The sequence below is a fragment of the Stenella coeruleoalba genome (assembly GCF_951394435.1).
Source record: "Stenella coeruleoalba genome assembly, chromosome: 2".
Classification (NCBI taxonomy): Eukaryota; Metazoa; Chordata; class Mammalia; order Artiodactyla; family Delphinidae; genus Stenella; species Stenella coeruleoalba.
The window spans coordinates 21,475,401-21,499,802 of NC_137147.1; the positions used below are offsets into that span (position 1 = coordinate 21,475,401).

The 24,402-nt window shown below is 35.3% G+C and overlaps 1 protein-coding gene across 1 annotated transcript in view; it reads left to right on the forward strand.

The window, feature by feature from the left end:
• The window catches only part of GTF2A1 (general transcription factor IIA subunit 1), a 46,282-nt gene extending 23,484 nt beyond the window's left edge, over positions 1-22,798 (forward strand). Inside the window, exons 7-9 of the mRNA XM_079913964.1 lie at positions 789-1,109; positions 9,387-9,476; positions 17,830-22,798. Of these exons, the coding sequence (XP_079770090.1) occupies positions 789-1,109; positions 9,387-9,476; positions 17,830-17,937 (519 nt within the window). The 3' untranslated portion in view covers positions 17,938-22,798. The remainder of the gene's footprint in view (positions 1-788; positions 1,110-9,386; positions 9,477-17,829) is intronic.
• Positions 22,799-24,402: the final 1,604 nt, after the last annotated feature.

The following is a 24,402-nucleotide window of genomic DNA, read 5'->3' on the forward strand; positions in this document are numbered from 1 at the left end:
TTTTTTTTTTTTGTGTGTGGTATGCGGGTCTCTCACTGTTGTGGCCTCTCCTGTTGTGGAGCACAGGCTCCGCGACCATGGCTCACGGGCCCAGCCGCTCCGTGGCATGTGGGATCTTCCTGGACTGGGGCACGAACCTGTGTCCCCTGCATTGGCAGGCGGACACTCAACCACTGCGCCACCAGGGAAGCCCAGGTATCAGCATTTTTAAGTTATTAGGTTGTTATAATTTGTAGCCAGCATTGAGAACCATTGACCCTAATCTAACAGTGAAGAGAGGTTAAAGACTTGCCTCTGCTACATCTTTATCTGTGATCTTAGACAAAACTGGAACCCAGGGCTTCAGAGTTCAGGGCAGTGTTCTTCATAGGGAGGCAGTGTAGCATAATAAGAGCAGAACCAGAAAACCTAGGTTCACATTTTGCCCCTTAGTGACTTGACTGCAAGCTTTGCAAGTTATTAAACCTCTATACCTCAAGCAAATAAACTAATAACGTGTAACTCTTAGCCTGGAGTCTGGCATATACATAGCAAGTACTTGATTAATGGAGCAATTATCTTCAGAAAATCTTTTTCCTTTAGAAATTTGAATGGTAAAATGAAAATTTAGTGGATCAGTACACTCACTAAACATTCCTCCTGTGCTTTGGTAGTTTTAACTATGTGTGAGATATGGCAATTTGGGGTGATTCTTTAGCATTGGGGCCTATTTCAGTGTGCCAAGCAATGAAACTGAGCTACTTGATCCTCTAGCTAGTTACTAATCTGTAGTTTTTCTTTTTCCTTAGGTACTGGCCCCTCTTCCTGGAGGGATTTCACCACAAACAGGTGTTATCATCCAGCCCCAGCAAATCTTATTTACAGGAAATAAGACTCAAGTTATACCTACAACAGTGGCAGCACCTACACCAGCACAAGCACAGCTAACCGCAGCTGGCCAACAGCAGCCACAGGCCCAGCCTGCTCAACAGCAAGCCCCGCTGGTGTTGCAGGTTGATGGGACTGGGGATACGTCATCTGAAGAAGATGAAGATGAAGAAGAAGACTATGATGATGAGGAGGAAGAAGACAAAGAGAAAGATGGAGCTGAAGATGGGCAGGTAGAAGAGGTAAGTTTCTAGTAAAAGACTAGAAGTAAGAAACTACTCAATCATTTCTTCTTTTACTTGGTACCAAACTGATGAATTATATTTTCTTAGAGGCTGTTAGGGTACTGTACCCTAAGATTTTTAGATTGTTCTGGATGTATTTATCTTCATAAAATATTTCTATAGCTGGTAACAAAAAAATGAATGAATACCAAATTAAGTTGTACTTATAAAGGTGATGGAGACAGTGCATGTAATTCTAATTCTTTGGCTTATGCATTCATCATGATGTAGCTTAAAGATTAAACATTGGTAGAACAGATAGATGTGGTAATCTTTTCCTTCAGTAATTTAAAACAACATTTCGAAAGGGAAGAAACTTAAGAAAAAGCTAAATGTGACCGATTTATTCAAAACCTCCTTTTGTTCTGTATTCCATAGCAGTTCCGTAGATAACCTTATCTACTCTTAGTGTCTATCTTCAGTTAAACAAACCATACTTTATCTTCTTTTTAATTTTAAAATTTTATTTATTTTTTTATACAACAGGTTCTTATTAGTCATCCATTTTCTACACATCAATGTATACATGTCAATCCCAATCTCCCAATTCAGCACACCCCCACCCGCCGCCACTTTCCCCCCTTGGTGTCCATACGTTTGTTCTCTACATCTGTGTCTCAATTTCTGCCCTGCAAACTGGTTCATCTGTACCATTTTTCTATGTTCCACATATATGCGTTAATATATGACATTTGTTTTTCTCTTTCTGACATACTTCGGTCTGTATGACAGTCTCTAGATCCATCCACATCTCTACAAATGACCCAATTTTGTTCCTTTTTATGGCTGAGTAATATTCCATTGTATATATGTACCACATCTTCTTTATCCATTCGTCTGTCGATGGGCATTTAGGTTGCTTCCATGACCTGGCTATTGTAAATAGTGCTTCATTGAACATTGGGGTGCATGTGTCTTTTTGAATTATGGTTTTCTCAAGGTATATGCCCAGTAGTGGGATTGCTGGGTGGTATGGAAGTTCTATTTTTCGTTTTTTAAGGAACCTCCATACTGTTCTCCATAGTGGCTGTATCAATTTACATTCCCACCAACAGTGCAAGAGGGTTCCCTTTTCTCCACACCCTCTCCAGCATTTGTTGTTTGTAGATTTTCTGATGATGCCCATTCTAACTGGTGTGAGGTGATACCTCATAGTAGTTTTGATTTGCATTTCTCTAATAATTGGTGATGTTGAGCATCTTTTCATGTGTTTCTTGGCCATCTGTATGTCCTCTTTGGAGAAATGTCTCTTTAGGTCTTCTGCCCATTTTTGGATGGCTTGTTGTTTTTTTACTATTAAGCTGCATGAGCTGCTTATATATTTTGGAGATTAATACTTTTTCCATTGATTTGTTTGCAAATATTTTCTCCCATTCTGAGGGTTGTCTTTTCGCCTTGTTTGTAGTTTCCTTTGCTTTGCAAAAGCTTTGAAGTTCCATTCTGTCCCATTTGTTTATTTTTATTTCCATTACTCTAGGAGGTAGATCAAAAATGATCTTGCTGTGATTTATGTCAGTGTTCTTCCTATGTTTTCCTCTAAGAGTTTTACAGTGTTGGTATTCCATTTAGGTCTCTAATCCATGTTGAGTTTTTTTTGTGTGTATGATGTTAGGGAGTGTTCTAATTTCATTCTTTTACATGTAGCTGTCCAGTTTTCCCAGCACCACTTATTGAAGAAGAGACTGTCTTTTCTCCATTGGATATCCTTGCCTCCTTTGTCATAGATTAGTTGACCATAGGTGTGTGGGTTTATCTCTGGGCTTTCTCTCCTGTTCCATTGATCTATATTTCTGTTTCTGTGCCAGTACCATATTGTCTTGATTATTGTAGCTTTGTAGTGTAGTCTGAAGTCAGGGTGACTGATTCCATCTGCTCTGTTTTTTCCCCTCAAGACTTCTTTGCTATTCGGGGTCTTTTTTGTCTCCGTACAGATTTTAAGATTTTCTATTCTAGTTCTGTAAAACATGCCATTGGTAATTTGATAGGGATTGCATTGACTCTGTAGATTGCTTTGGGAAGTGTAGTCATTTTCACAATATTGATTCTTCCAATCCAAGAACATGGTATATGTCTCCATCTGTTGGTATCATCTTTAATTTCTTTCAACAGTGTCTTATAGTTTTTTGCATACAGGTCTTTGTCTCCCTAGGTAAGTTTATTCCTAGGTATTTTATTCTTTTTGTTTGTAAATGGGAGTGTTTCCTTAATTTCTCTTTCAGAATTTTCATCAGTAGTGTAAAGGAATGAAAGAGATTTCTGTGCATTAATTTTGTATCCTGCAACTTTACCGAATTCATTGATTAGCTCTAGTAGTTTTCTGGTGGCATATTTAAGATTCTCTATGTATGGTATCATGTCATCTGCAAACAATGACAGTTTTACTTCTTCTTTTCCAATTTGTGCTCCTTTTATTTCTTTTTCTTCTCTGATTGCCGTGGCTAGGACTTCCAAAACTATGTTGAATAATAGAGGTGATAGTGGACATCCTTGTCTTGTTCCTGATCTTAGAGGAAATGCTTTCAGTTTTCCACCATTGAGAATGATGTTTACTGTGGGTTTGTCGTATATGGCCTTTATTATGTTGAGGTAGTTTCCCTATATGCCCACTTTCTGGAGAGTTTTTGTCATAAATGGGTGTTGAATTTTGTCAGAAACTTTTTCTGCATCTATTGAGATGATCATATGTTTTTTATTCTTCAATTGGTTAACATGGTGTATCACATTGATTGATTTGCATATATTGAAGAATCCTTGAATCCCTGGGATAAATCCCACTTGATCATGGTGTATGATCCTTTTAATGTGTTGTTGGATTCTGTTTGCTAGTGTTTTATTGAGGATTTTTGCATGTATATTCATTGGTGATATTGGTCTGTAATTTTCTTTTTTTTTAGTATTTTTGTCTGGTTTTGGTATCAGGGTGATGGTGGCCTCATTGAATGAGTTTGGGGGTCTTCCTTCCTCTGCAGTGTTTTGGAAGAATTTGAGAAGGATGGGTGTTGGCGCTTCTCTAAATATTTGATAGAATTCACCTGTGAAGCCATCTGGTCCTGGACTTTTGTTTGTGGGAAGATTTTTAATCACAGTTTCAATTTCATTAATTGTGATTGGTCTGTTCATATTTTCTATTCCTGCTTCAGTCTTGGAAGGTTATACCTTTCTAAGAATTTGTCCGTTTCTTCCAGGTTGTCCATTTTATTGGCATAGAGTTGCTTGTAGTAGTCTCTTAGGATGCTTTGTATTTCTGTGGTGACTGTTGTAGCTTCTCCTTTTTCGTTTCTAATTTTATTGTTTTGAGTCCTCTCCCTCTTTTTCTTGATGGATCTGGCTGATGGTTTATCAATTTTATCTACTCAAAGAACCAGCTTTTACTTTAATTGATCTTTGCTATTGTTTTCTTTGTTTCTATTTCATTTATTTCTGCTCTGATGTTTATGATTTTTTTCCTTCTGCTAACTTTGGGTTTTCTTTGTTCTTTCTCTAGTTCCTTTAGGTGTAAGTTTAGATTGTTTATTTGAGATTTTTCTTGTTTCTTGAGGTAGGCGTGTATAGCTATAAACTTCCCTCTTAGAAGTGCTTTTGCTGCATCCCATAGGTTTTGGATTGTCGTGTTTTCATTATCATTTGTCTCTAGGTATTCTTTGATTTCCTCTTTGATTTTTTCAGTGATCTCTTGGTTATTTAGTAACATATTGTTTAGCCTCCATGTGTTTGTGGTTTTTACATTTTTTTCCCCTGTAATTGATTTCTACTCTCATAGCGTTGTGGTCAGAAAAGATGCTTGATATGATTTCAAATTTCTTAAATTTACTGAGGCTTAATTTGTGACCCAAGATGTGATCTATCCTGGAGAATGTTCCATGCGCACTTGAGAAGAAAGTGTAATCTGCTGTTTTGGGATGGAATGTCCTATAAATATCAATTAAATCTATCTGGTCTGTTGTGTCATTTAAAGCTTGTGTTTACTTATTAATTTTCTGTTTGGATGATCTGTCCATTGGTGTAAGTGAGGTGTTAAAAGTCCCCCACTATTATGGTGTTGCTGTCGATTTCCTCTTTTATAGCTGTTAGCAGTTGCCTTGTGTATTGGGGTGCTCCTATGTTGAGTGCATGTATATTTATAATTGTTATATCTTCTTCTTGGGTTGATCCCTTGATCATGATGTAGTGTCCTTCCTTGTCTCTTGTAACATTCTTTATTTTAAAATTATTTTATCTGACATGAGTATTGCTACTCCAGCTTTCTTTTGATTGCCATTTGCATGGAATATCTTTTTCTATCCCCTCACTTTCAGTCTGAATGTGTCCCTAGGTCTGAAGTGGATCTCTTGTAGACAGCATATATATGGGTCTTGTTTTTGTATCCATTCAGCAAGCCTGTGTCTTTTGGTTGGAGCATTTAATCCATTCACATTTTAAGGTAATTATTGATATGTTTGTTCCTATTACCATTTTCTTAATTGTTTTGTGTTTGTTTTCTAGGTCCTTTTCTTCTCTTGTGTTTCCCACTTAGAGAAGTTCCTTTAGCATTTGTTGTAGAGCTGGTTTGGTGGTGCTAAATTCTCTGAACTTTTGCTTGTCACTAAAGCTTTTGAATTCTCCCTCGAATCTGAGTGAGATCCTTGCTGGGTAGAGTAATCTTGGTTGTAGGTTCTTCCCTTTCATCTAAGTATATCATGACACTCCCTTCTGGCTTGTAGAGTTTCTGCTGGGAAATTAGCTGTTAACCTTATGGGAGTTCCCTTGTATGTTATTTGTCATTTTTCCCTTGCTTCTTTCAGTAATTTTCTTTGTCTTTAATTTTTGCCAGTTTGATTACTGTGTGTCTCGGTTTGTTTCTCCTTGTGTTTATCCTGTATGGGACTCTCTGCACTTCGTGGACTTGGGTGGCTATTTCCTTTCCCATGTTAGGGAAGTTTTCGACTATAATCTCTTCAAATATTTTCTCGGGTCCTTTCTCTCTTCTTCTGGGACCCCTATAATGTGAATGTTGTTGTGTTTAATGTTGTCCCAGAGGTCTCTTAGGCTATCTTCATTACTTTTCATTCTTTTTTTCGTCATTCTCTTCCACAGCAGTGAATTCCACCATTCTGTCTTCCAGGTCACTTATCCATTCTTCTGCCTCAATTATGCTGCTGTTGCTTCCTTGTAGTGTAGTTTTCATTTCAGTTATTGTGTTGTTCATCTCTGTTTGTTGTTTAATTTTTCTAGATCTTTGTTAAACATTTCTTGTATCTTCTCGACCTTTGCCTCCATTCTTTTTCTGAGGTCCTGGATCATCTTCACTATCATTATTCTGAATTCTTTTTCTGGAGGGTTGCCTATCTCCTTTTCATTTAGTTGTTTTTCTGGAGTTTTATCTTGTTCCTGCATCTGGTACATAGCCCTCTGCCTTTTCATCTTGTCTGTCTTTCTGTGAATGTGGTTTTTGTTCCACAGGCTGCAGGATTGTAGTTCTTCTTGCTTCTGCTGTCTGCCCTTTGGTGGATGAGGCTATCTAAGAAGATTGTGCGAGTTTCCTGATCAAACCATCCTTTCTTATTGATTTTTTTGTTGTGTATTTTTAGAAGCATGTGATTATATCTTTGATTTCCTCAGTATTCCAGCTTAGTTACTTGTATTCAAGATGGTGTTTGTCTTACCACAGTTTCCACTGTTAATTGCCTTCTGCAGCCTAAGATGTAATCTTCTGGTTTATCTTAGTACAAACTTCTTCTAAATTATCTAAGTCAGGGGTCCCCAACCCCTGGTCCGTGTACTGGTACTGGTCTGTGGCCTGTTAGGAACTGGGCCGTACAGCAGGAGGTGAGCGGCAGGTGAGCATGCGAAGCTTCCTCTGCCACTCCCCATCGCTTCCATTACCGTCTGAACTATCCCCCGCCAATTTTTTTTTTTTTTGGCTGCGCTGAGTCCTCATTGCGGTGCACGGGCTGCTCATTGCAGTGGCTTCTCTTATTGCGGAGCACGGCGCGTGGGCTTCAGTAGTTGTGGTGCACGGGCTTAGTTGCTCCACGGCATGTGGGATCTTCCCAGACCAGGGATCGAACCCGTGTCCCCTGCATTGGCAGGCGGATTCTTAACCACTGCACCACCAGGGAAGCCCCTCCCCTTCCAATTTTTTATCCATGATAAAATTGTCTTCATGAAACTGGTCCCTGGTGCCAAAAAGGTTGGGAACCGCTGATCTAAGTAATGTTGTTTTAAAGAATACTGTTTTATTAAATATTGAATAGATGAAACAAAAATATTTTATGATATAAAAAACCCAATGTCCACATCTAGTTAAAAAAAAAAATCCCACTGCCTAAATAAAGTCCCCTGGGTGCCCGTCTCCAATCCCCATCCTCTTCCTTCTGCCATCAGAGTAACCTTGCTCATGAATTTTGTGTTTATCGCTAACTTACCTTTATATTTTACCATATGTATTCATATTCCTAAGGAGCATATTGTTTTGTTTTACATGTCTGTTTATAATAAAGTGAAATAATTGTGTATTCTTTTGCAAGTTGATTTTTTTTGCCGACATGGTATTCCTGAGGTTCATCTGAGTTGTTGCATATACATATAATTATTTTCACTGTTAAATGTTAAAAATTTATCCATTTTTGTGATGTGTTGGGCATTAGGGTTGTTTCTACTTGTTAACCATTACAGTTATACAATATTTTGGTATGTGTCTTCTGGGGACACATGTAAGAGTTTCTCTAAGTGTTGTACCTAAACCTTGAATTGCTGAATCATAAGGCATGCCTATCTTCAACTGACGATAAAATGCCACATAGTTGTACTAATTACACTTCTGGCAGTCAGTGTGTATAATGGTGCATATGTCTATACATCTTCACCAATACTTGACATTGTCAGGCTGCTTAATTTTTGCGTCTGGTAGGTAGAAACTTTTGTTTCATTTCGGTTTTAATTATTATTTCCTTGATTAATGATGAGTAGCAAAAGGCTTCTGCTACTCCACTTATTTTTTTTTTCAATTTTCTTTTTTGTTATAAACACCATAGCAAATTTTAAAAAGCTGTTTGAACAGAGAAAAATATCGTAGTTCTTGATTTCCCACGTGTACTTAAGGCAACCTCGCTGTGCTTCCCAGCTCCTTCCCTGGACACGGCAGGTTGATCAAGGGAAATGGGGTTTTCAGGTGGGGGCGCTGGGGGCTACCGTCATCTTTATTTACCAGGTGGCCTCTTTTGATTCTTTCATGCTTTTTCTGTAGGCAGTCAAATCAAAAGTGAAAAAGTAGTTTTTCTTGCCTTGTTGCCTAAGCTCTATAATATTGCTTAGAAATGGCAATAGTGGTGGTAATTGCACACATTATGAATGTGCTAAGTGCAAATTGTACACCTTAGAATGGTTTAAATGGTGAATTTTACCTCAGTAAATTTTCTTTTTACATTTACATTGGTGATAACCTATTTTAAATTAAAGAATATATATACATATACATGTGTGTGAGTAGGTATAGGCCTAGACTTAATATCATCTTGATTATTTTTCTTTCCACCTTCATTTTGTCCTAGCTTCTCTTTCTTCATTAATTAGAAATCAGAGTTATATGTTTTATTTTCTGCCATGACTGAGGTCAAGGTTAACTTAGTTGGTCATTTTATGCTCTAGTTAGATCTTGGCCTTTAATTCTCTTTGATACTGAGACCGAGATCCTCTCCTTCTTTTTAAATATGATTGCCTTAACTATGCTCTAAGCCTCCACTAATACTAGTTTGTATCCCTAGTCCTAGTCCTTAATGTAAAGACTATCCAGGCTGCCAAGCTGTTTTATAACCCTGTTTTCCTATGCCAATTTCACCATTGTTTTCCCTTTTACACTGCTGCTTTTGGTGGTACATACTACCATTATCTCATTAAACCTTCATATTTTGTTAGGTCTACTTCTAGGCATCTTAAAACAGTTACTAAAGAGAATCATCTTTTCGTACTATTAGGAAAGAATAAAGGAAGTAAAGTTAAACATCTTTTCAGGCTTATAAATTATATAGCTTAACTATTTTAATTATTGTATTTAATTTCTTGCTGGAATTTCAGTGACATTGGTAGAGTCTTAACACAGCCAGTTAACAATATATTCATGGTATATATGCATCTGTCTGGCCCTTGGTTCTCAAAGAACATCAAGGTCTTTGTGTTTCTTTTCTCTGAATATTTGAAGGGCCTTTTCTAGTAATACATGAAGTATAAGTAAATGAATTCTCCCTTTTTCATTTTTAGGAACCCCTCAATAGTGAAGATGATGTGAGTGATGAGGAAGGACAGGAACTCTTTGATACAGAAAATGTTGTTGTATGCCAATATGATAAGGTAAGGGTTTTATGATCAGGTTACTGACATTTTTTCTGTTGTAATTTCTTCCCTAAACCATCCTGTCTGCCTTGTTCAAGCATTTGGTCAGCTGATTGATGCCTCTTATATTCAGTATAAACAGTTTGAATGAAAACAATGTTATAGTTTAGATTATTTTAATAGAATGAGAAATTAATTTGTATAACTTTACAGTTGAAAAAAAAGTTATGAAAGAACTCATGGGAAGTATGTTGTTTTCAATTTAGACTGTCTCCCAACCTGTTAACAAAGTAAAGCTACTTTGTGGTTGTCCTTTAACATGAATAGTAACTCAGTGGGATAACCCTGTTTTCCCTCTGACTTCAACTACCTCCAAACTAAAAGGCTTTAATTAAATTTCTGTAACCTTTTTTTATTGCTAAGGAGAAAAGAACAACGGCAAAAAACAAGACTGATAACTAACAAAAGATAATTTTTACTGAAAATTGTTTTAAATTATTTAGCTTTGCTGTACTTTGGTAGCAGTAAAAAATTTTTAAACTAGATTCTATGAGAATTAGTTATTGATTCCTTGATTTCTTAATTCTTAAAAAGGATGCTACTTCCCAAGTATTTTTGTTATAGTTATTGGCATTGTTAAAATATTGGTTATTTGCTGAAACATTTAATTTGGAATAAATTTTTTTTCTGGTTATAATCACTAAATTTATAGTAAATCCACAAATTATATTGCATTTTTATAATTTAATTTTAGCAGAGGTCTTTAAAATGTGCTGAAAACTCTAACAGAAGTAGTTGAGTTTTGTTTATAAGCACTACTCATTCAGTAAACGTATATTTATTAAGTGCCTAGATGTGTCAGGTACTGGAACTGAAGTCATTATTATACAAGATTTGTGCCCTGCATGCCCTCCTTTACAAATGATGAAAATCTTAAATTTGTGTTGCTTTTATAGAAATGAATATTATAAATAGCCATGTTTACTGCAAACAGATCTATAGGGAAAATGTTAAGAAAATAAATCTTATCATTTCCTAATGAAAAGGTAAAGTCAAGAGAATTGAATACCCGTGAAATTATAGAATTAAATTAGTGAGGTCATTGATTCAGAGTTATCAGACATCCACTTGTGTACATTATGACTGCTAAGTAAGCACTTTTAATACCCTACACCAAGCACATTATAATAAAAGTAATTTCTCGTTACATGCACATACAGGAAGCATATTGAAGTTAAAACAATGGGAGATACCAGTAAATCTTTATTGCCAGGAAGACTCAAGGGAACCTGTTGGCAGCCAAATTATCCAGGGCACAGTTTCATGATAGCAAGTTGTCAGATTTATCAGTCAAGAGAGGACCTTTACCTTAGCTTGACTTAAGAATATGCTTCTAAGTATTTTCATATTATAAGTGACTAGTTGTATTCTCCTTTGTACACTTAATATTTTAAATGTTAAAATTGGTTTGTTTTGCTCCAAGAGACAATATTTTAATGTTTTAAACTAAGAAATTAAAAAATAGATTTAAATAGTGTGTTGAATGATAAACAGTTATAAAGTTTGCAGAGATCTAATTTTTATAATCAAATGAGTTCTGGAGACTGGAGGGTTGAGTCTTGATGTTTTAGCCAACAGTAAAGAATGGTGTGTTCTGAAATGGGCGTGGGTGTGGTTTGAGGCAACTTGAACTTCAGGAGTTTATTTTTGAAGACTAAACTTTAGAATTTCAACAACGAGTCAATTTTAGAAGCAATCATAGAGTTATTGTATTGCTAATCAAATGAGAACCTTAAACTTAATAATGAGGCAGGGTTCTCCCATAAGTATGGCATCAGGTATTGAGTCTTCAGCCTTATTTGTAGGTAATTTTATTTAATATGTTTGTCATTAGGAAATTTCAGAGGCCTTTTTCCTGGCACTCGGGACACTCCTTCAGGAAGGGCTTAATTTAAGGCCAATGAATTGTTAAGTTGTATTTTGTGATTTTATTCAAGTAAAAATATTTATTACTTATTACTCAATATGACTTCAGTGCTTAGTATATAGACTATTATTTGATTAATGAAACTTTTCTACATTTGCTTTTTGCAAGTTGTCTTGCAGCAGAATGCAGTCAGTTTCTTTACTTGTCTGTGGAATTCCTTTTTCTGGCTACTCAGCACTTGTTTGCTCATTTATTTATTTATTTTATATATATGTCACTTGTTTATTTAATTCCATGTCTTTCAGGTTGTAGTCACTTGGTTTGTACTGGAAATAAATTTGTATATCCAATTTTAGGATAGTTAATACTTTCTCTACAGGAAGTCAAAGAAAAGAGGAGACATCTTTTTATTCAAAAAATACTTACAGAGTGTCTGTGATGTCCCAGGGTACTATTCTAGGAACTTGAGATACACCAGTGAACAAAACAAAACAATCTCTGCTATTGAGAAGCTTACTCTAGTTGAGGGAGACAGATGTTAAAACATAACAAACAACAAATAAATTACAGTTGATTCTTGTACAATGCTGGGGTTAATCAGCATGTAACATATAGGCAGTCCTCTGTATCTGCGCTTCCTCCACATGCATGTAGCCATCCAACCACAGACCACTTAATTCTGTAGTATTTACTATTGAAAAATACCTATGTATAAGTGGATCTCTGCACTTCCAAACCCATACTGTTCAAGGGTCAACTGTAATTAATATGCTATGCTAGAAGCTGATAATTGGTATGGGAAATTATATTAGAGTGGGAAAATGGAACAGGAGCAAAGACTTGAAGAAAGTTAGCCCTGTCATTATTCAGTGGCATAACCTGCCTGTTGTGTGTGAGGAGCAAAAAGGAGGCCAGTGTAACTGGACTTGGGGGAATAGTATAGTAGTAGATTAAGTCAGAGCTAGGTGAAGGCAGATGGTGTAGGAGGACATGGGCTCTTCCTCTGAGTGAATTGGGAAGCTATTGGAAGGTTTCAAATAGACAAAAGTGATATCACTTACATTTTAATCTTAAAAAGATCACTTAGCTTTCTTTGTGAGAGCAGAGAAGAAGCAAAGGTTGAAATGAGGTTAATAGAGGGATATTGTCATAATCCAAGTGAGTGATAATGGTGACTGAGGCTAGGATGATAGTACTGGAAGTGGTGAGAAGCAGCTGGATCTTGGATGTTTTGAAGGAAGAGTCAACAGGATTTCCTGACTCTTGTATGTGCAGTAGAAAAGGAGGGATCAAGAATGAGTATAGGAATTTTTTTTGATGAGGAATCAGACAGAAGCATGGAGATACCATCAACTTGGATGGGAAAGGCTGCAGATGGAGCAAGTTTGGGAAAGGAGAGTGGCTGGTTTTGGGCATGTTAAGTGTTGTATCTGTTAGACATTCAAATCATCCATCCTAAGGTGTTAGGTGTAAAAATCTACATAATGTAATTAGACCAGAGCTATAAGACCACTTAATGCTGGAGTCTCTGTCCTGAATACTGTTTCACTTTATTGTACTCTATTTTGTTTTAATAAGTGAGAAAAAATTGACACATGTTAAATTTATATATAGCTTAAGTTAGTGATCTAGAGGAAAGGTATGGGAGTGATTTTCAAACATACAAAGTATTTGATTGTTTTTTAAATTAACTCCCAAAAGGCAGAACTACGATCAATAAGTAGAAGTTTGGAGTAAGCAGTTTTAGTAAGGAGTAAAGTATGAAAGAGTTATAAGAGAGCTATCCCAGGAAGGGATAACTTAATTTGCAGTTCTTTACCCCCCACTTTTAACCATACTCAAGCAGACACCGAACAGTGATTTGCTAAGAATGTGTCATGGAGACTGTCTGCACAGGGATGTTAGACCATGGAATTTTAGCAGTGGGATAAGAAAATACCTTTATATAGTGAGAATTTCTGCATTATTATATAAAACAGCCTGATTAGTAGAAAGCATTTTGGACTGGGGCAAGAGAATCATCTTTGTCACTTAACTGTGATATGCCCTTGGTCATGCCATGGAACCTCTCCAGGCTATAATTTTCTCTGTTGAACATGAAAGCCTGAAGTGGCAGTGATACTTAAAAGATGATTGGAAGGAAGGGAGAGAGTGAAGTCCTGGAAATCAGCTAAGGGATATTGTAATAAATCGTACGACAAGAGGCTGTTGACATGGTAACTAGAAGATTATTGATGGCCTTTTAGAAAACAGTTGCCAGGTGTCCTGAAGACAACTAAAATAGAATTAGAGAGAAAGTAATAATTAGAGAAATACTAATATTAGTGTGAATTCTAATACAGTGGGGCCACGGTATTAAAAAGGTCAGCAATATGGAAGTTGTTACTGTATGTGAGGAAGAAGAAGAGAGTAGTTGTAAACATGATACCAATATTGAAAAGATAGTGTCCTGGTGGTCAGTAGATAAGAGGAATGAAGAAAAGCCTAAGGTCAAATCAATGGCATAGACATAAAAGGAGTTACAGAGAAAAGACCAAAAAAAATGGTCTAGAAGCATCAGGGAGAACAAAGGGTATTGCTGTTTGAAATATTTGCCAGTATAAAATTTCCTATGAAGTGACATGTATACACATACCTGGTAGAGTTAAGATATTTTTCAGAGAAATATTATTAACTACTTTAATGAACACAAGTACTGAGAGCTATAAAATAAGTATTACTAATTATAGATAAATTTATTTTTGAAAAACGCACCTAGTGAATTTTTTTTTAAGAGAGGTTGTCAAATTAACTATTAAAAACCAATTTGACCACAGTGGTATTAAACTAGAAATCAATTAGATGGAGATTAAATATGCTACTGAACAACCAATGGGTCAAAGAAGAAATCAAAAGAGAACTAGAAAAATACCTTGAGACAAATGAAAATGGAAATATAACATACCAAAACTTGTAGAATGCAGCAAAAGCAGTTGTAAGAAAGAAGTACATAGAGAGAAATGCCTACATCAAGAAATAAGGAAAAATCTCAAACAAACCAACTTTACACCTAAAGGAACAAGAAGAAGCCCAAAGTTAGTAGAAGGAAGGAAATACAAAGATCAGAGTGGGAATAAATGAATAGAGACTAAAAAGACAATAGAAAAGATCAATGAAACTAAAAGCTGGTTATTTGAAGAGATAAACAAAATTGACAGACCTTTGGTTAGACTCACCGAGAGAGAGGACTCAAATAAATAAAATCAGAAATAGATGTTACAGCTGATAACAGAAATATAAAGGATCATAAGAGACTACTGTGAATAATTATACATTTACAAATTGGACAATCTAGAAGAAATGGATAAATTCCTAGAAGCACACAACCTTCTAAGACTGAATCGTGAAGAAATTGAAAATCTGAACATACTGATTACTAGTAAGGAGATTGAATCAATAATCAAAAACTTGCCAATAAACAAAAGTCTAGGGCCAGATGGCTTCATGGGTACATTCTATCAAACATTAATACCAATTAATGAATTAATACCAATCCTCAAACTCTTCTAAAAAATAGAAGAGGAGGAAACACTTCTAAACTCATTTTACAAGACCAGCATTACCCTGATACCAAAACCAGACAAGGATGCCACAAGAAAAGAAAATTACAGGCCAGTATCATCCTGATGAACATAGATGCAGAAATCCTCAACAAAATATTAGCAAACTGAATTTGCAATTTATTGAAAAGATCATATACCATGATCAAGTGGGATTTATTCCAGGGATGCAAGGAAGGTTCAACATCTACAAATCAGTCAGTGTGATACACCATGTTAACAAAATGAAGGATAAAAGTCATGTGATCATCTCAATAGATGCTGAAAAAGCATTTGACAAAATTCAACATAAGAAGTCTCAACATTAAGTTGGTGTAGAGGGAATGTACCTCAACTTAATAAAGGACATATATGAAAATCCCACAGGTAACATACTCATCAATGAAAGGCTGGAGCTTTTCCTGTAAGATTAGGAATAAGACAAGCATGCTCACTCCTACCATTTTTCCTCAACATGATATGGGAAGTCCTAGTCAGAGCAGTTAGGCAAGAAAAAGAAATAAAAGACATCCAAATCAGAAAGGAAGAAGGGAAACTGTCACTATTTGCAGGTGACATGATATTACATAGAAAATGCTAAAGACTCCACCAAAAAACTGTTAGAACTAATAAATGAATTCAGTCAATTTCAGGATACAAAAATCTGTTGAGTTTCTATACACTAATAGTGAACTATCAGAAGGAGAAATTAAGAAAACAATCCATTTACAGCTGCATCAAAAAGAAAAAAATATCTAGGGATAAATACAACCAAGGAGGTGAAAGACCTGTACACTGAAAACTGTTAAGACATTGATGAAAGAGATTGAAAAATACACAAGTAAATGGAAATATATTACTTGCTCATGGATTGGAAGACTTAATATTGTTAAATTGTCCGTAATATCCAAAACAATCTATAGATTCAGTGCAGTCTCTATCAACATTTCAATGGCATTTTTCACAGAAAGAGATCAAACAGTCCTACAATTTGTATCAAACCACAAAAGACCCTGAAGAGCCATAGCAATCTAGAGAAAGAACAAAGGCATCGTGCTTCTTGATTTCAAGCTGTATTACAAAACTATAGTAATCAAAACAGTATGGTATTGGCATAGAAACAGACACATAGATCAATAGAACAGAAAAGAGAGCCCAGAAATAAACCCATTCCTGTGTGGTCAATTAATTTATGACAGAAGAGCAAAGAATATAAAATGAGGAAAGGACAGTCCCTTCAGTAAATGGTGTGGGGAAAACTGGGAAGCCACATGCAAAAGAATGAAACTAGACTACTATCTTTTATCATGCAAAATAATCAGTGCAAAATGACTTGAATGTAAGACCCGAAACCATAGAAGAAAGAAAACAGAGATGATAAGCTCCTTGACGTTGGTCTTATTGGTGATTTTTTGATTTGACAAGAAAGCAAAGGCAACAAAAGCAAAAATAAACAAGTGGGACTACATCAAACGAAAAAGCTCTTGCACATCGGAAGAAACCATCAACAAAACAAAAAGGCCACTTGCTGAATTGGAGAAGATATTTGCAAAGGATATATCTGACAGTGGGTTGATACCCAAAATATACAAAGAACTCACACAATTCAACATCAAAACAAACAACCCAATTTAAAAATGGGCAGAGGACCTGAATAGACATTTTTCCAAAGAAGACATACAAATGGCAAACAGATACATGAAAAGATGCTCAACATCACGAATCATCAGGGAAATACAAGTCAACCACAATGAGGTATATCACCTCACACCTGATAAAATGGCTGTTATCAAAAAGACAAGAATTAAAAAGGATGTGGAGAAAAGGGAACCCTGTGGTACCATTGGTGGGAATGTAAACTGGGATAGCTGCTATGGAAAACAGTGTAAACCTTCCTTTAAAAATTAAAAATAGAGGGCTTCCCTGGTGGTGCAGTGGTTGAGAGTCCACCTGCCTATGCAGGGGACACGGGTTCGTGCCCCGGTCTGGGAAGATCCCACATGCCGCGGAGCGGCTAGGCCCGTGAGCCATGGCCACTGAGCCTGTGCGTCCGGAGCCTGTGCTCCGCAACGGGAGAGGCCACAAACAGAGGCCCGTGTACTGCAAAAAAAAAAAAAAAAAAAAAAAAAATTAAAAATAGAACTACCATACAATCTAGCAATTCTTCTTCTGAGTATTTATTAAAAGGAAACAGAAACACTGACTCTGAAAGATATGTGCATTCCCCCGTTCATTATAGCATTATTTACAGCAGCCAAGAATGGAAGCAATCTCGGTGTCCATCAGTGGATGAATGGATAAAGAAGCTGTGGTGTATGTATATGTACAGTTGAATATTATTCAGCCTTTAAGAAGAAGGCAGTCTTGCCATTTATGACAACATGGATGGACTTTGCATTATGCTAAGTGAAGTATCAGACAGAGACAGACAAATGCCATGTGATCTCATGTGGAATCTAAAACGAAAAAAGTGAACTTATAGATACAGAGAACAGACTGGTGATTGCCAGAGATGAGGGTTTGGAGGTAGGTGAAATGGGTGAAGGTGGTCAAAGATACAAAGTTTAAGTTATAAAATAAGTAATCAGGAGGATATAGTACAGCATGGTGACTACAGTTGATAACATTGTATATTTGAAAGTTACAAAAAGAGTAGATCTTAAAAGTTCTTGTCACAGGAAAAAAATTTGTAACTATTTATGGTCTTTGTACACCTGAAACTAATACGTTACATGTCAGTTATATCTCAGTTAAAAAAGAAACCAGTTTGCAATTGCAGTAATATACAAGTTTGATGTGTGAATGATTTTTCTGTGGTTTGTTTTCTTTTTATTTTATCTCATACATTTTTTACTTATTTATTTAGATACACAGAAGTAAAAACAAATGGAAATTTCATCTCAAGGATGGCATTATGAATCTTAATGGAAGAGATTATATATTTTCCAAAGCCATTGGAGATGCAGAATGGTGAAGAGTTGGTTCTTTCCTTTTATAAATAAAACAAAAGAAACTTAAAAAAAAATTTAAAGTGGACAGTTTGTAACTTGGGACATATACCAACCAAAACTTAACTTCTGCATGTCAGAGAAGTGCAGTAGAAGCAGAGCTACTGGAACAAAGAGACCTTGACAACACAGACACTACTTCTAACTGGCAAGCCATGGAACTGTAGCACCTGGGGTTGTTGGGGTGGCGAGGGTTGGGATTTTGTGTAAGAAAACCGTAATTGTCGATTTTAAATACAGGTACCTGCCACTGGTAATTAGCATGTAAAGCTTGGTTTATATTCCTTCCTCCAACTTGAGTTCAGTCAGAAGATACTTGTTGGAATGAACTGAAGAAACTTCCCTTTTGATAGGTTGAACCGAAACTGCTTATTGTACGTGGTTATATTTGGTAAAAATTGTGTGTGAGCTTTTTACAAAAGGGTAAGAATATGTGTTGAATTTTAATTCATTTGTATAAGGAAACAATTTAGAACTCTCATAATAGGTCTTAAATATTTTTACTTGCTGTTCTCCTTCAGTAATATATACCTCTTCCTTCCCTGCTTTATGGAACATCTATTTAAGAGTTAAAGGAAGTAAACAGTGATCACAGTTTGGAGACAAAATTTACCCAGGAATGGGTATTTATTTTAATTAGGTTTTGAGACTCATTAAATGTAGTTTAAAGACTTGGGTCTCATCTGAGTTGAGCAGAATTAAAATAACTTCAATTTCCTAACAGAAAAATTGCATTTGTTTCTTTTAGCCCCCCCACCTTAAAAAGAAACCCCAGTGGCTCCTCAGGAATACAGTGTTATTGCACAAAGGTACCATCTAGCTGAAATTATATACATATGAATAGATAGATTTTTTTTTCCTGTTGGGCTGAAGAGTATATGCTTATATATGTGTTTAGTCTTCAAGCTAAACAAACATTTAGATAACATTCTGTGCATTGATTGAAGCATTGGGCAGGTGGTGAGGACCTGGAATTTTATTAAACAATTTAGTAATTATAAAAGTTTTTTTGTGTTTACTAGTAAAGAATTTTAAAATGATTCTAAGTGAACACACTTTTAAAATGCAACTTTGTAATTTGAGGGAGAAATTTTGGGGTTAGAGGAGGGTGGGCCACTAAGTACATATTTACCTCTTTCATTTGGTGGCCCTTCCAGGCCATTGATAATATAGACATGGGCTCCAGTTTGCACATTGGGAAGAAAGCATAGAAATTTGACTTGTATATTAAAAATAATAGAAATGTTATATGATATTAAGAATGCATAGCTCTGTATTCTGTAAGGGGCTATAAAGAACAATGTGGCAGTGCTATGTTCAGTGTGAACGAGTTGCTTGGGAGAACTGTAGGAACTTGTGTATTCACCTTTGTTCTTACACCTAATTCTTTTCATGGTTTATTTTGACAAAATTCACATGTGTTTAACTTACTTGTATATTGATTTTTTTTTAAGTCTTCCATTTTTGTCTTCCTTTTATTTGCCTTTGTGTTTCCAGAAGTAACATAGAAACACTTTAAAGTACATTGCAAAGAAAAACTGTGAGGTATTATATATTGTTTTTCCTTTTTTAACACAAATCTTTAAACTTTCTTGAAAAGGCTAATCTTTTTTTTCTTTTTTTTTTGCCTGCTTCCCACCCCACATACCACCTTGGTCCCTTTAACTTATGTTCTGAACTTTGGTATAAATGTGGTTTCTAGCATGCTAGTAGTTAGGTTTTATTTAGATGCCATAACTGGTGATACGGTTTTAATTTTTACTATATTAATTTAGTTTTCTGGAGATTTATTTGTTTACCCCACTATGCTCAAAGCACACACAGGTTTTTTTTTTTTTTTTTTAATTAATGAGACTGGGAGGAGAGAAGGGAGAGGGGGTAAAATCACAGAAGTCCTGTTGTTTGTTTGCCCTTGAGTATAGTTGCTAGTAGGTTTATATTTACCCAGTGAAGAAGTCAATGACCTGAACTACCTATAAAAGTTTAGCATTGCTGCAGTGTTGATTAAAACCCTTTCGCTATCTAGTAGTTCTTATGCTACTGAACCTTGGATTACTGTATGATATTCAGCTTATATTTTGGGCTCTCTATGTAGACGAAAACATTCGTATTCATAATAGAATTGTATACTGGCCTGTTTTTATACTCAAACATGAACAACCACTGCTTTCAGAGTGACTCATTAGGGTTATTTTGAAGCAGGAAATAGCCATTTATATTTGCACCTGTGTATATTGCATATTAATTATGACATACTTGGCAAGTGCTTTTCTTTTACCTGTGAATATTCTGAAAGCTGGTCCAAACAACACTGCATACCAAATTGTGCTCTTATATATTACTGCATCGTGTTCCTTTTTAATCAAATAGCATGTTTTAGTTTTATTATAGTGGCTTGCTATAAGAATGCCACTTGCTTATCTTTTATTGTACTTGAATTCTTAATCATGCTTTTAACATTTTATTTAACAAATCGTTTCATTAGGTTCTGTCATTCCTTTGAAAAGGCAAGGATTCCCACTTTCAGAATTTTGAAATGAAAATAACATGTTTATTCAAAGAGGGAAAATAGTTCAGACTTAGTATTATGAAATAAGTAAAGGTTTCAGAAAAGGATTTGTTTAGATTTGCACAGATGGTGATGGCACCTTTTATTAAAAAACAATCAGCAGTGCTAAGGAAATTTACGCAAAAGTACTAGATAAAAGTGTGGAAATGCGTGCCTTTCAGTGTATGTACTCTTTTTTGGTGGTCGTTTGGATAATCAGACCATTTGAATGGCTGAGAGCACATTTAAATTCTGTGGAGCGCCACATTTGGCTGAAACAACTCTTTAATGTGCAATTAGTTTCTAGAGTAAAATGTCTTGTTATATGAGGGGGATCTTTATATTGGGCTTTTATATTTTTTTAAATGTTCACATTTCTTTCTATTAAATGCCACCATAATACCACGTTTATATTGTTGCCTCTCTTAAAATCAAAGCCACCTTGATGTTATTCTTTTAGGGATACATCAAGATTTGAGCAGTGTGTATAGTGATTAAAATGTGTTCTTGAAGAGCATACTGTAATCGACTGGCTTGGACAGCAAGAACATAAAAATATAATAGCTTTTGTATAAAGATTTTCTTTTGCTATATGAAAATCAAGGATTTGGTTTTCTTTTTTTTCTGGCTTTTATGGAGGAATGAAGAGGGTTATCTCCTTCTAAGAGTAATTTTTGATTATCTTATAGCAATAACGTCACCATTCTTTTCAGAAGATAAATACACCTTGTATAGGAAATCAGACATAATTTTCTTGGGAGTCCCCTTTATAACTTAGTTTTTTCTTCCACTTGAGAAAATTCCTATATTTTCAGATTATTTCATCTTGAACTTTTTTGAGCTTTTGTGCAATGTAATATTTTATTGATCCATCTTTGTACATTTTCATTTTATTTCATATGTCTATTTCCCACCTCTCTGTCTGAATCAGCTATTTCAGATTTTGAATTCATTGGTTAAAAAATAGTTACTTTATATATCTCCTCATGGGTTTATTTTAAATAGTTTTGCATTTTAATCTCTTGTGCTACGGAAATTATTCTGAAGTTTGTATTCCCTTTTTAAGCCTGCCTTAGTCTGTTTTTTGTCATTTTTTTATGGTTTAAGGAAGAGCACACCAAACTTGATATTTTTGTTTATTTTGAGGAACAAGATAAACTTGTTTTTTTCTTCTCTCTTAAGGGAAGAACTACATTGAGTTAGTAGCTACTATTTCAAGTTTCCTTAAATCATCCAGTATGTATCAGGGCTACAATTGGGGGGAGGGGCTAATCCTTTTTGCTGTTCTGAGCTACTATTGTCAACTGCTGTTGTACATACTGTTATGTGTAAGGGCGTAAATATATTTATTATGTTTGTAAAATTCATTCTGTACAATTGCAGATCAAGGTTGCTCTTCTGTGATATATGGGATATTATGTTTTAAAGACCATCTTGGAATACAATTAGAGAACTTAGTATTTTGATGTACTAAGACCTATTTTAAGTTTAATATTTTACCTTTGCAAAAACTTTAATTAAAGATGTTATTTAAAAAAAGTAATGCTGCTTGCTTTGCTTACTAGTTTATACCATTGTTATATAGATAACTGAATAAAACTATACAGTTTAGAAAGGAAAATGCTTTACATTGTTAGTAAGTTCCATTTATCAAAAGAAGGTATCATTAAATTCTGTACCTTTAAAATAAGTAGGGTGGGATATCAGTCTGAATATTAAACTGTGTTATAAATTCTTAGTAGCTTTTAAAGAGAATAGTTGTGATTTCTAGGCACACAGGAATTTAAATTGGGCTAAATTCGCACCAACAAAGTGTAGCTAAAATTGATTATAATTAACATACTGTATTAAGTGAGTATTTCTACTCCAAAGAATAGATTACTTAGGATAAAATTATTTGAGAACATACTTGTTCTTTAATTCCACCATTTAGCCATATGTTTTTCTTTTAGTTCAGAGTTTGTAAATAATTGCATAAAAGGAGAATCAGATTATTAAGACTTGTATTACATATTGAATATATTTTGTGTTATTTTAGAAGGTATTAAATAATTAGCAAGTATTTTAATTTATAGTTAATTCAAATGAATCATTAAGAAGCTTGCTTTTTTGTAATTTTTTAATCCTGTTATGGACTACTTTATCTAGGAAACATGCAAATTTTAACCATTAAAACAATCATAATAAAGATATTTTGTTTATTGCCAGCAAATCTTGTATTTTTGCAGTTTAATTCAAGTTCCTACATTGATGATCTTAACCTTTTTGGCCTCAGTTTCTCCATATGTAAAATGACAACAATATGGTTTTGAGGGTTAAAGATAATACATGTAAAGATTTTTGTAGTACATGGTAAGCACTCAGATATCCCAGTTATTTACTTTATTTCATAATTATATAATTTAAAATGACCTGTGGAGTGGAAAAAATGTTTTTAAATGGTCAAAAATAGCAAAAGAGAATGTGGTCTGATTTAAGGAGGGGCAGTGAAAGATGTGGATACAGCCAAGCAAATTAAGCCTGGGAGGCTGAGTTAGTGAAGCAGTGCATCTGTCTGTAGCAGAAAGTGCCTGAGGGAAGAAAAGGGAATGATGGGTATGGATAGGAATAATGAAACACACCAGAAGGCTTTAAGCCTTTTTACCCCTAAAGTAAACATTTTTTGAACTATATGTCTAAAATAGGTTGAATTTTCCCAAAGCTAAAACTGTAGTAGCAATACAACATTTTAAAAATTGCATGATTTTCCTAAATATCAGTGGATTCTGCTCATTTCATTTATGGAGAAAGTGATAATGAAGTGTTATTGTTATTGAAAGACATTGAAACTATGATTACATCACTCTTGAGTCTGACCTGAACCCCTCTCCTAGGGATTGTTGGCAATCCTATTTCTGGAGGCAAATAACCTTTGTGTCAATGCTCCTACTTCCCAGCCAAGGAAGAAGTTGCATATATAAATAATCGGTTACTTTTGTTTCTGTTCTGAAATACAAGTTTTCTTAGTTTGAAAGGGAATCGAGCACAGAGCACGTATTAACTCACTCATTCAACTCTTTTTGGTGATCTCCCATAGGCCAGGAATTATGATCAGTATTATTGGTTGAGCCAGAGATGAGTTAAGATGGTTGCTGCCTTTAAAAGCAGTGAGGTTGGATTGTCTGGGTTCTAATCCCAGTGTGGATTGGATTGACAGCAGTGTGAGGTTCAGCATGTTACCAAACCTACTACCTCATAGAGTTGTTGTGAAGATAAGATAATGACATGATGCATACATTGCCTTTAGCACAATCCTTGGCACGTGTGTATATATCCATATGTTTTAGTAAGGCATAATGGTCACAGAAAAGATCTTAGACTGGCTAGGTTACTTTGAGTTTTCCTTATCTTCCTGTCATAATAGAAACACATTTACCATCTGGGTTGATGCTTCTGCAGATTAAAGTGAGAGATCAGAGGACTAAAAGCTAGCAATTATAGAGAGCATTGAGCTTGCCAATGGAGATAATTCTAGAAGCTTACTTATAATTGTGGTCTTCACATTGGAAATGAATTCTGTGTTCTTGAATCAGGAATGTTCTGGATCTTATCTTCAAACTTCATCTTTCTGAAGGTTGTTGAGTTGAAATGATACCAGTTACCTCCTGATCACTTCTGGAATAGCCTGCTTTCTTAAACACAATGTAACAGAAATGGAATTCATTCCAATTTCTATTTCCCCACTCCCAAACCTTGTGTGTATCAGTGACTACTGTTCTCCCAGTCACTGGGATTTGAAGCTCAGTATCATCTAACCTAGTCTTCACCAATATTAGGAAATAGCTCCACTGCCTACCAGGTGCTCAAAACAAAACCCACAAGTTTTTCCTGATTCCCTTCTTTT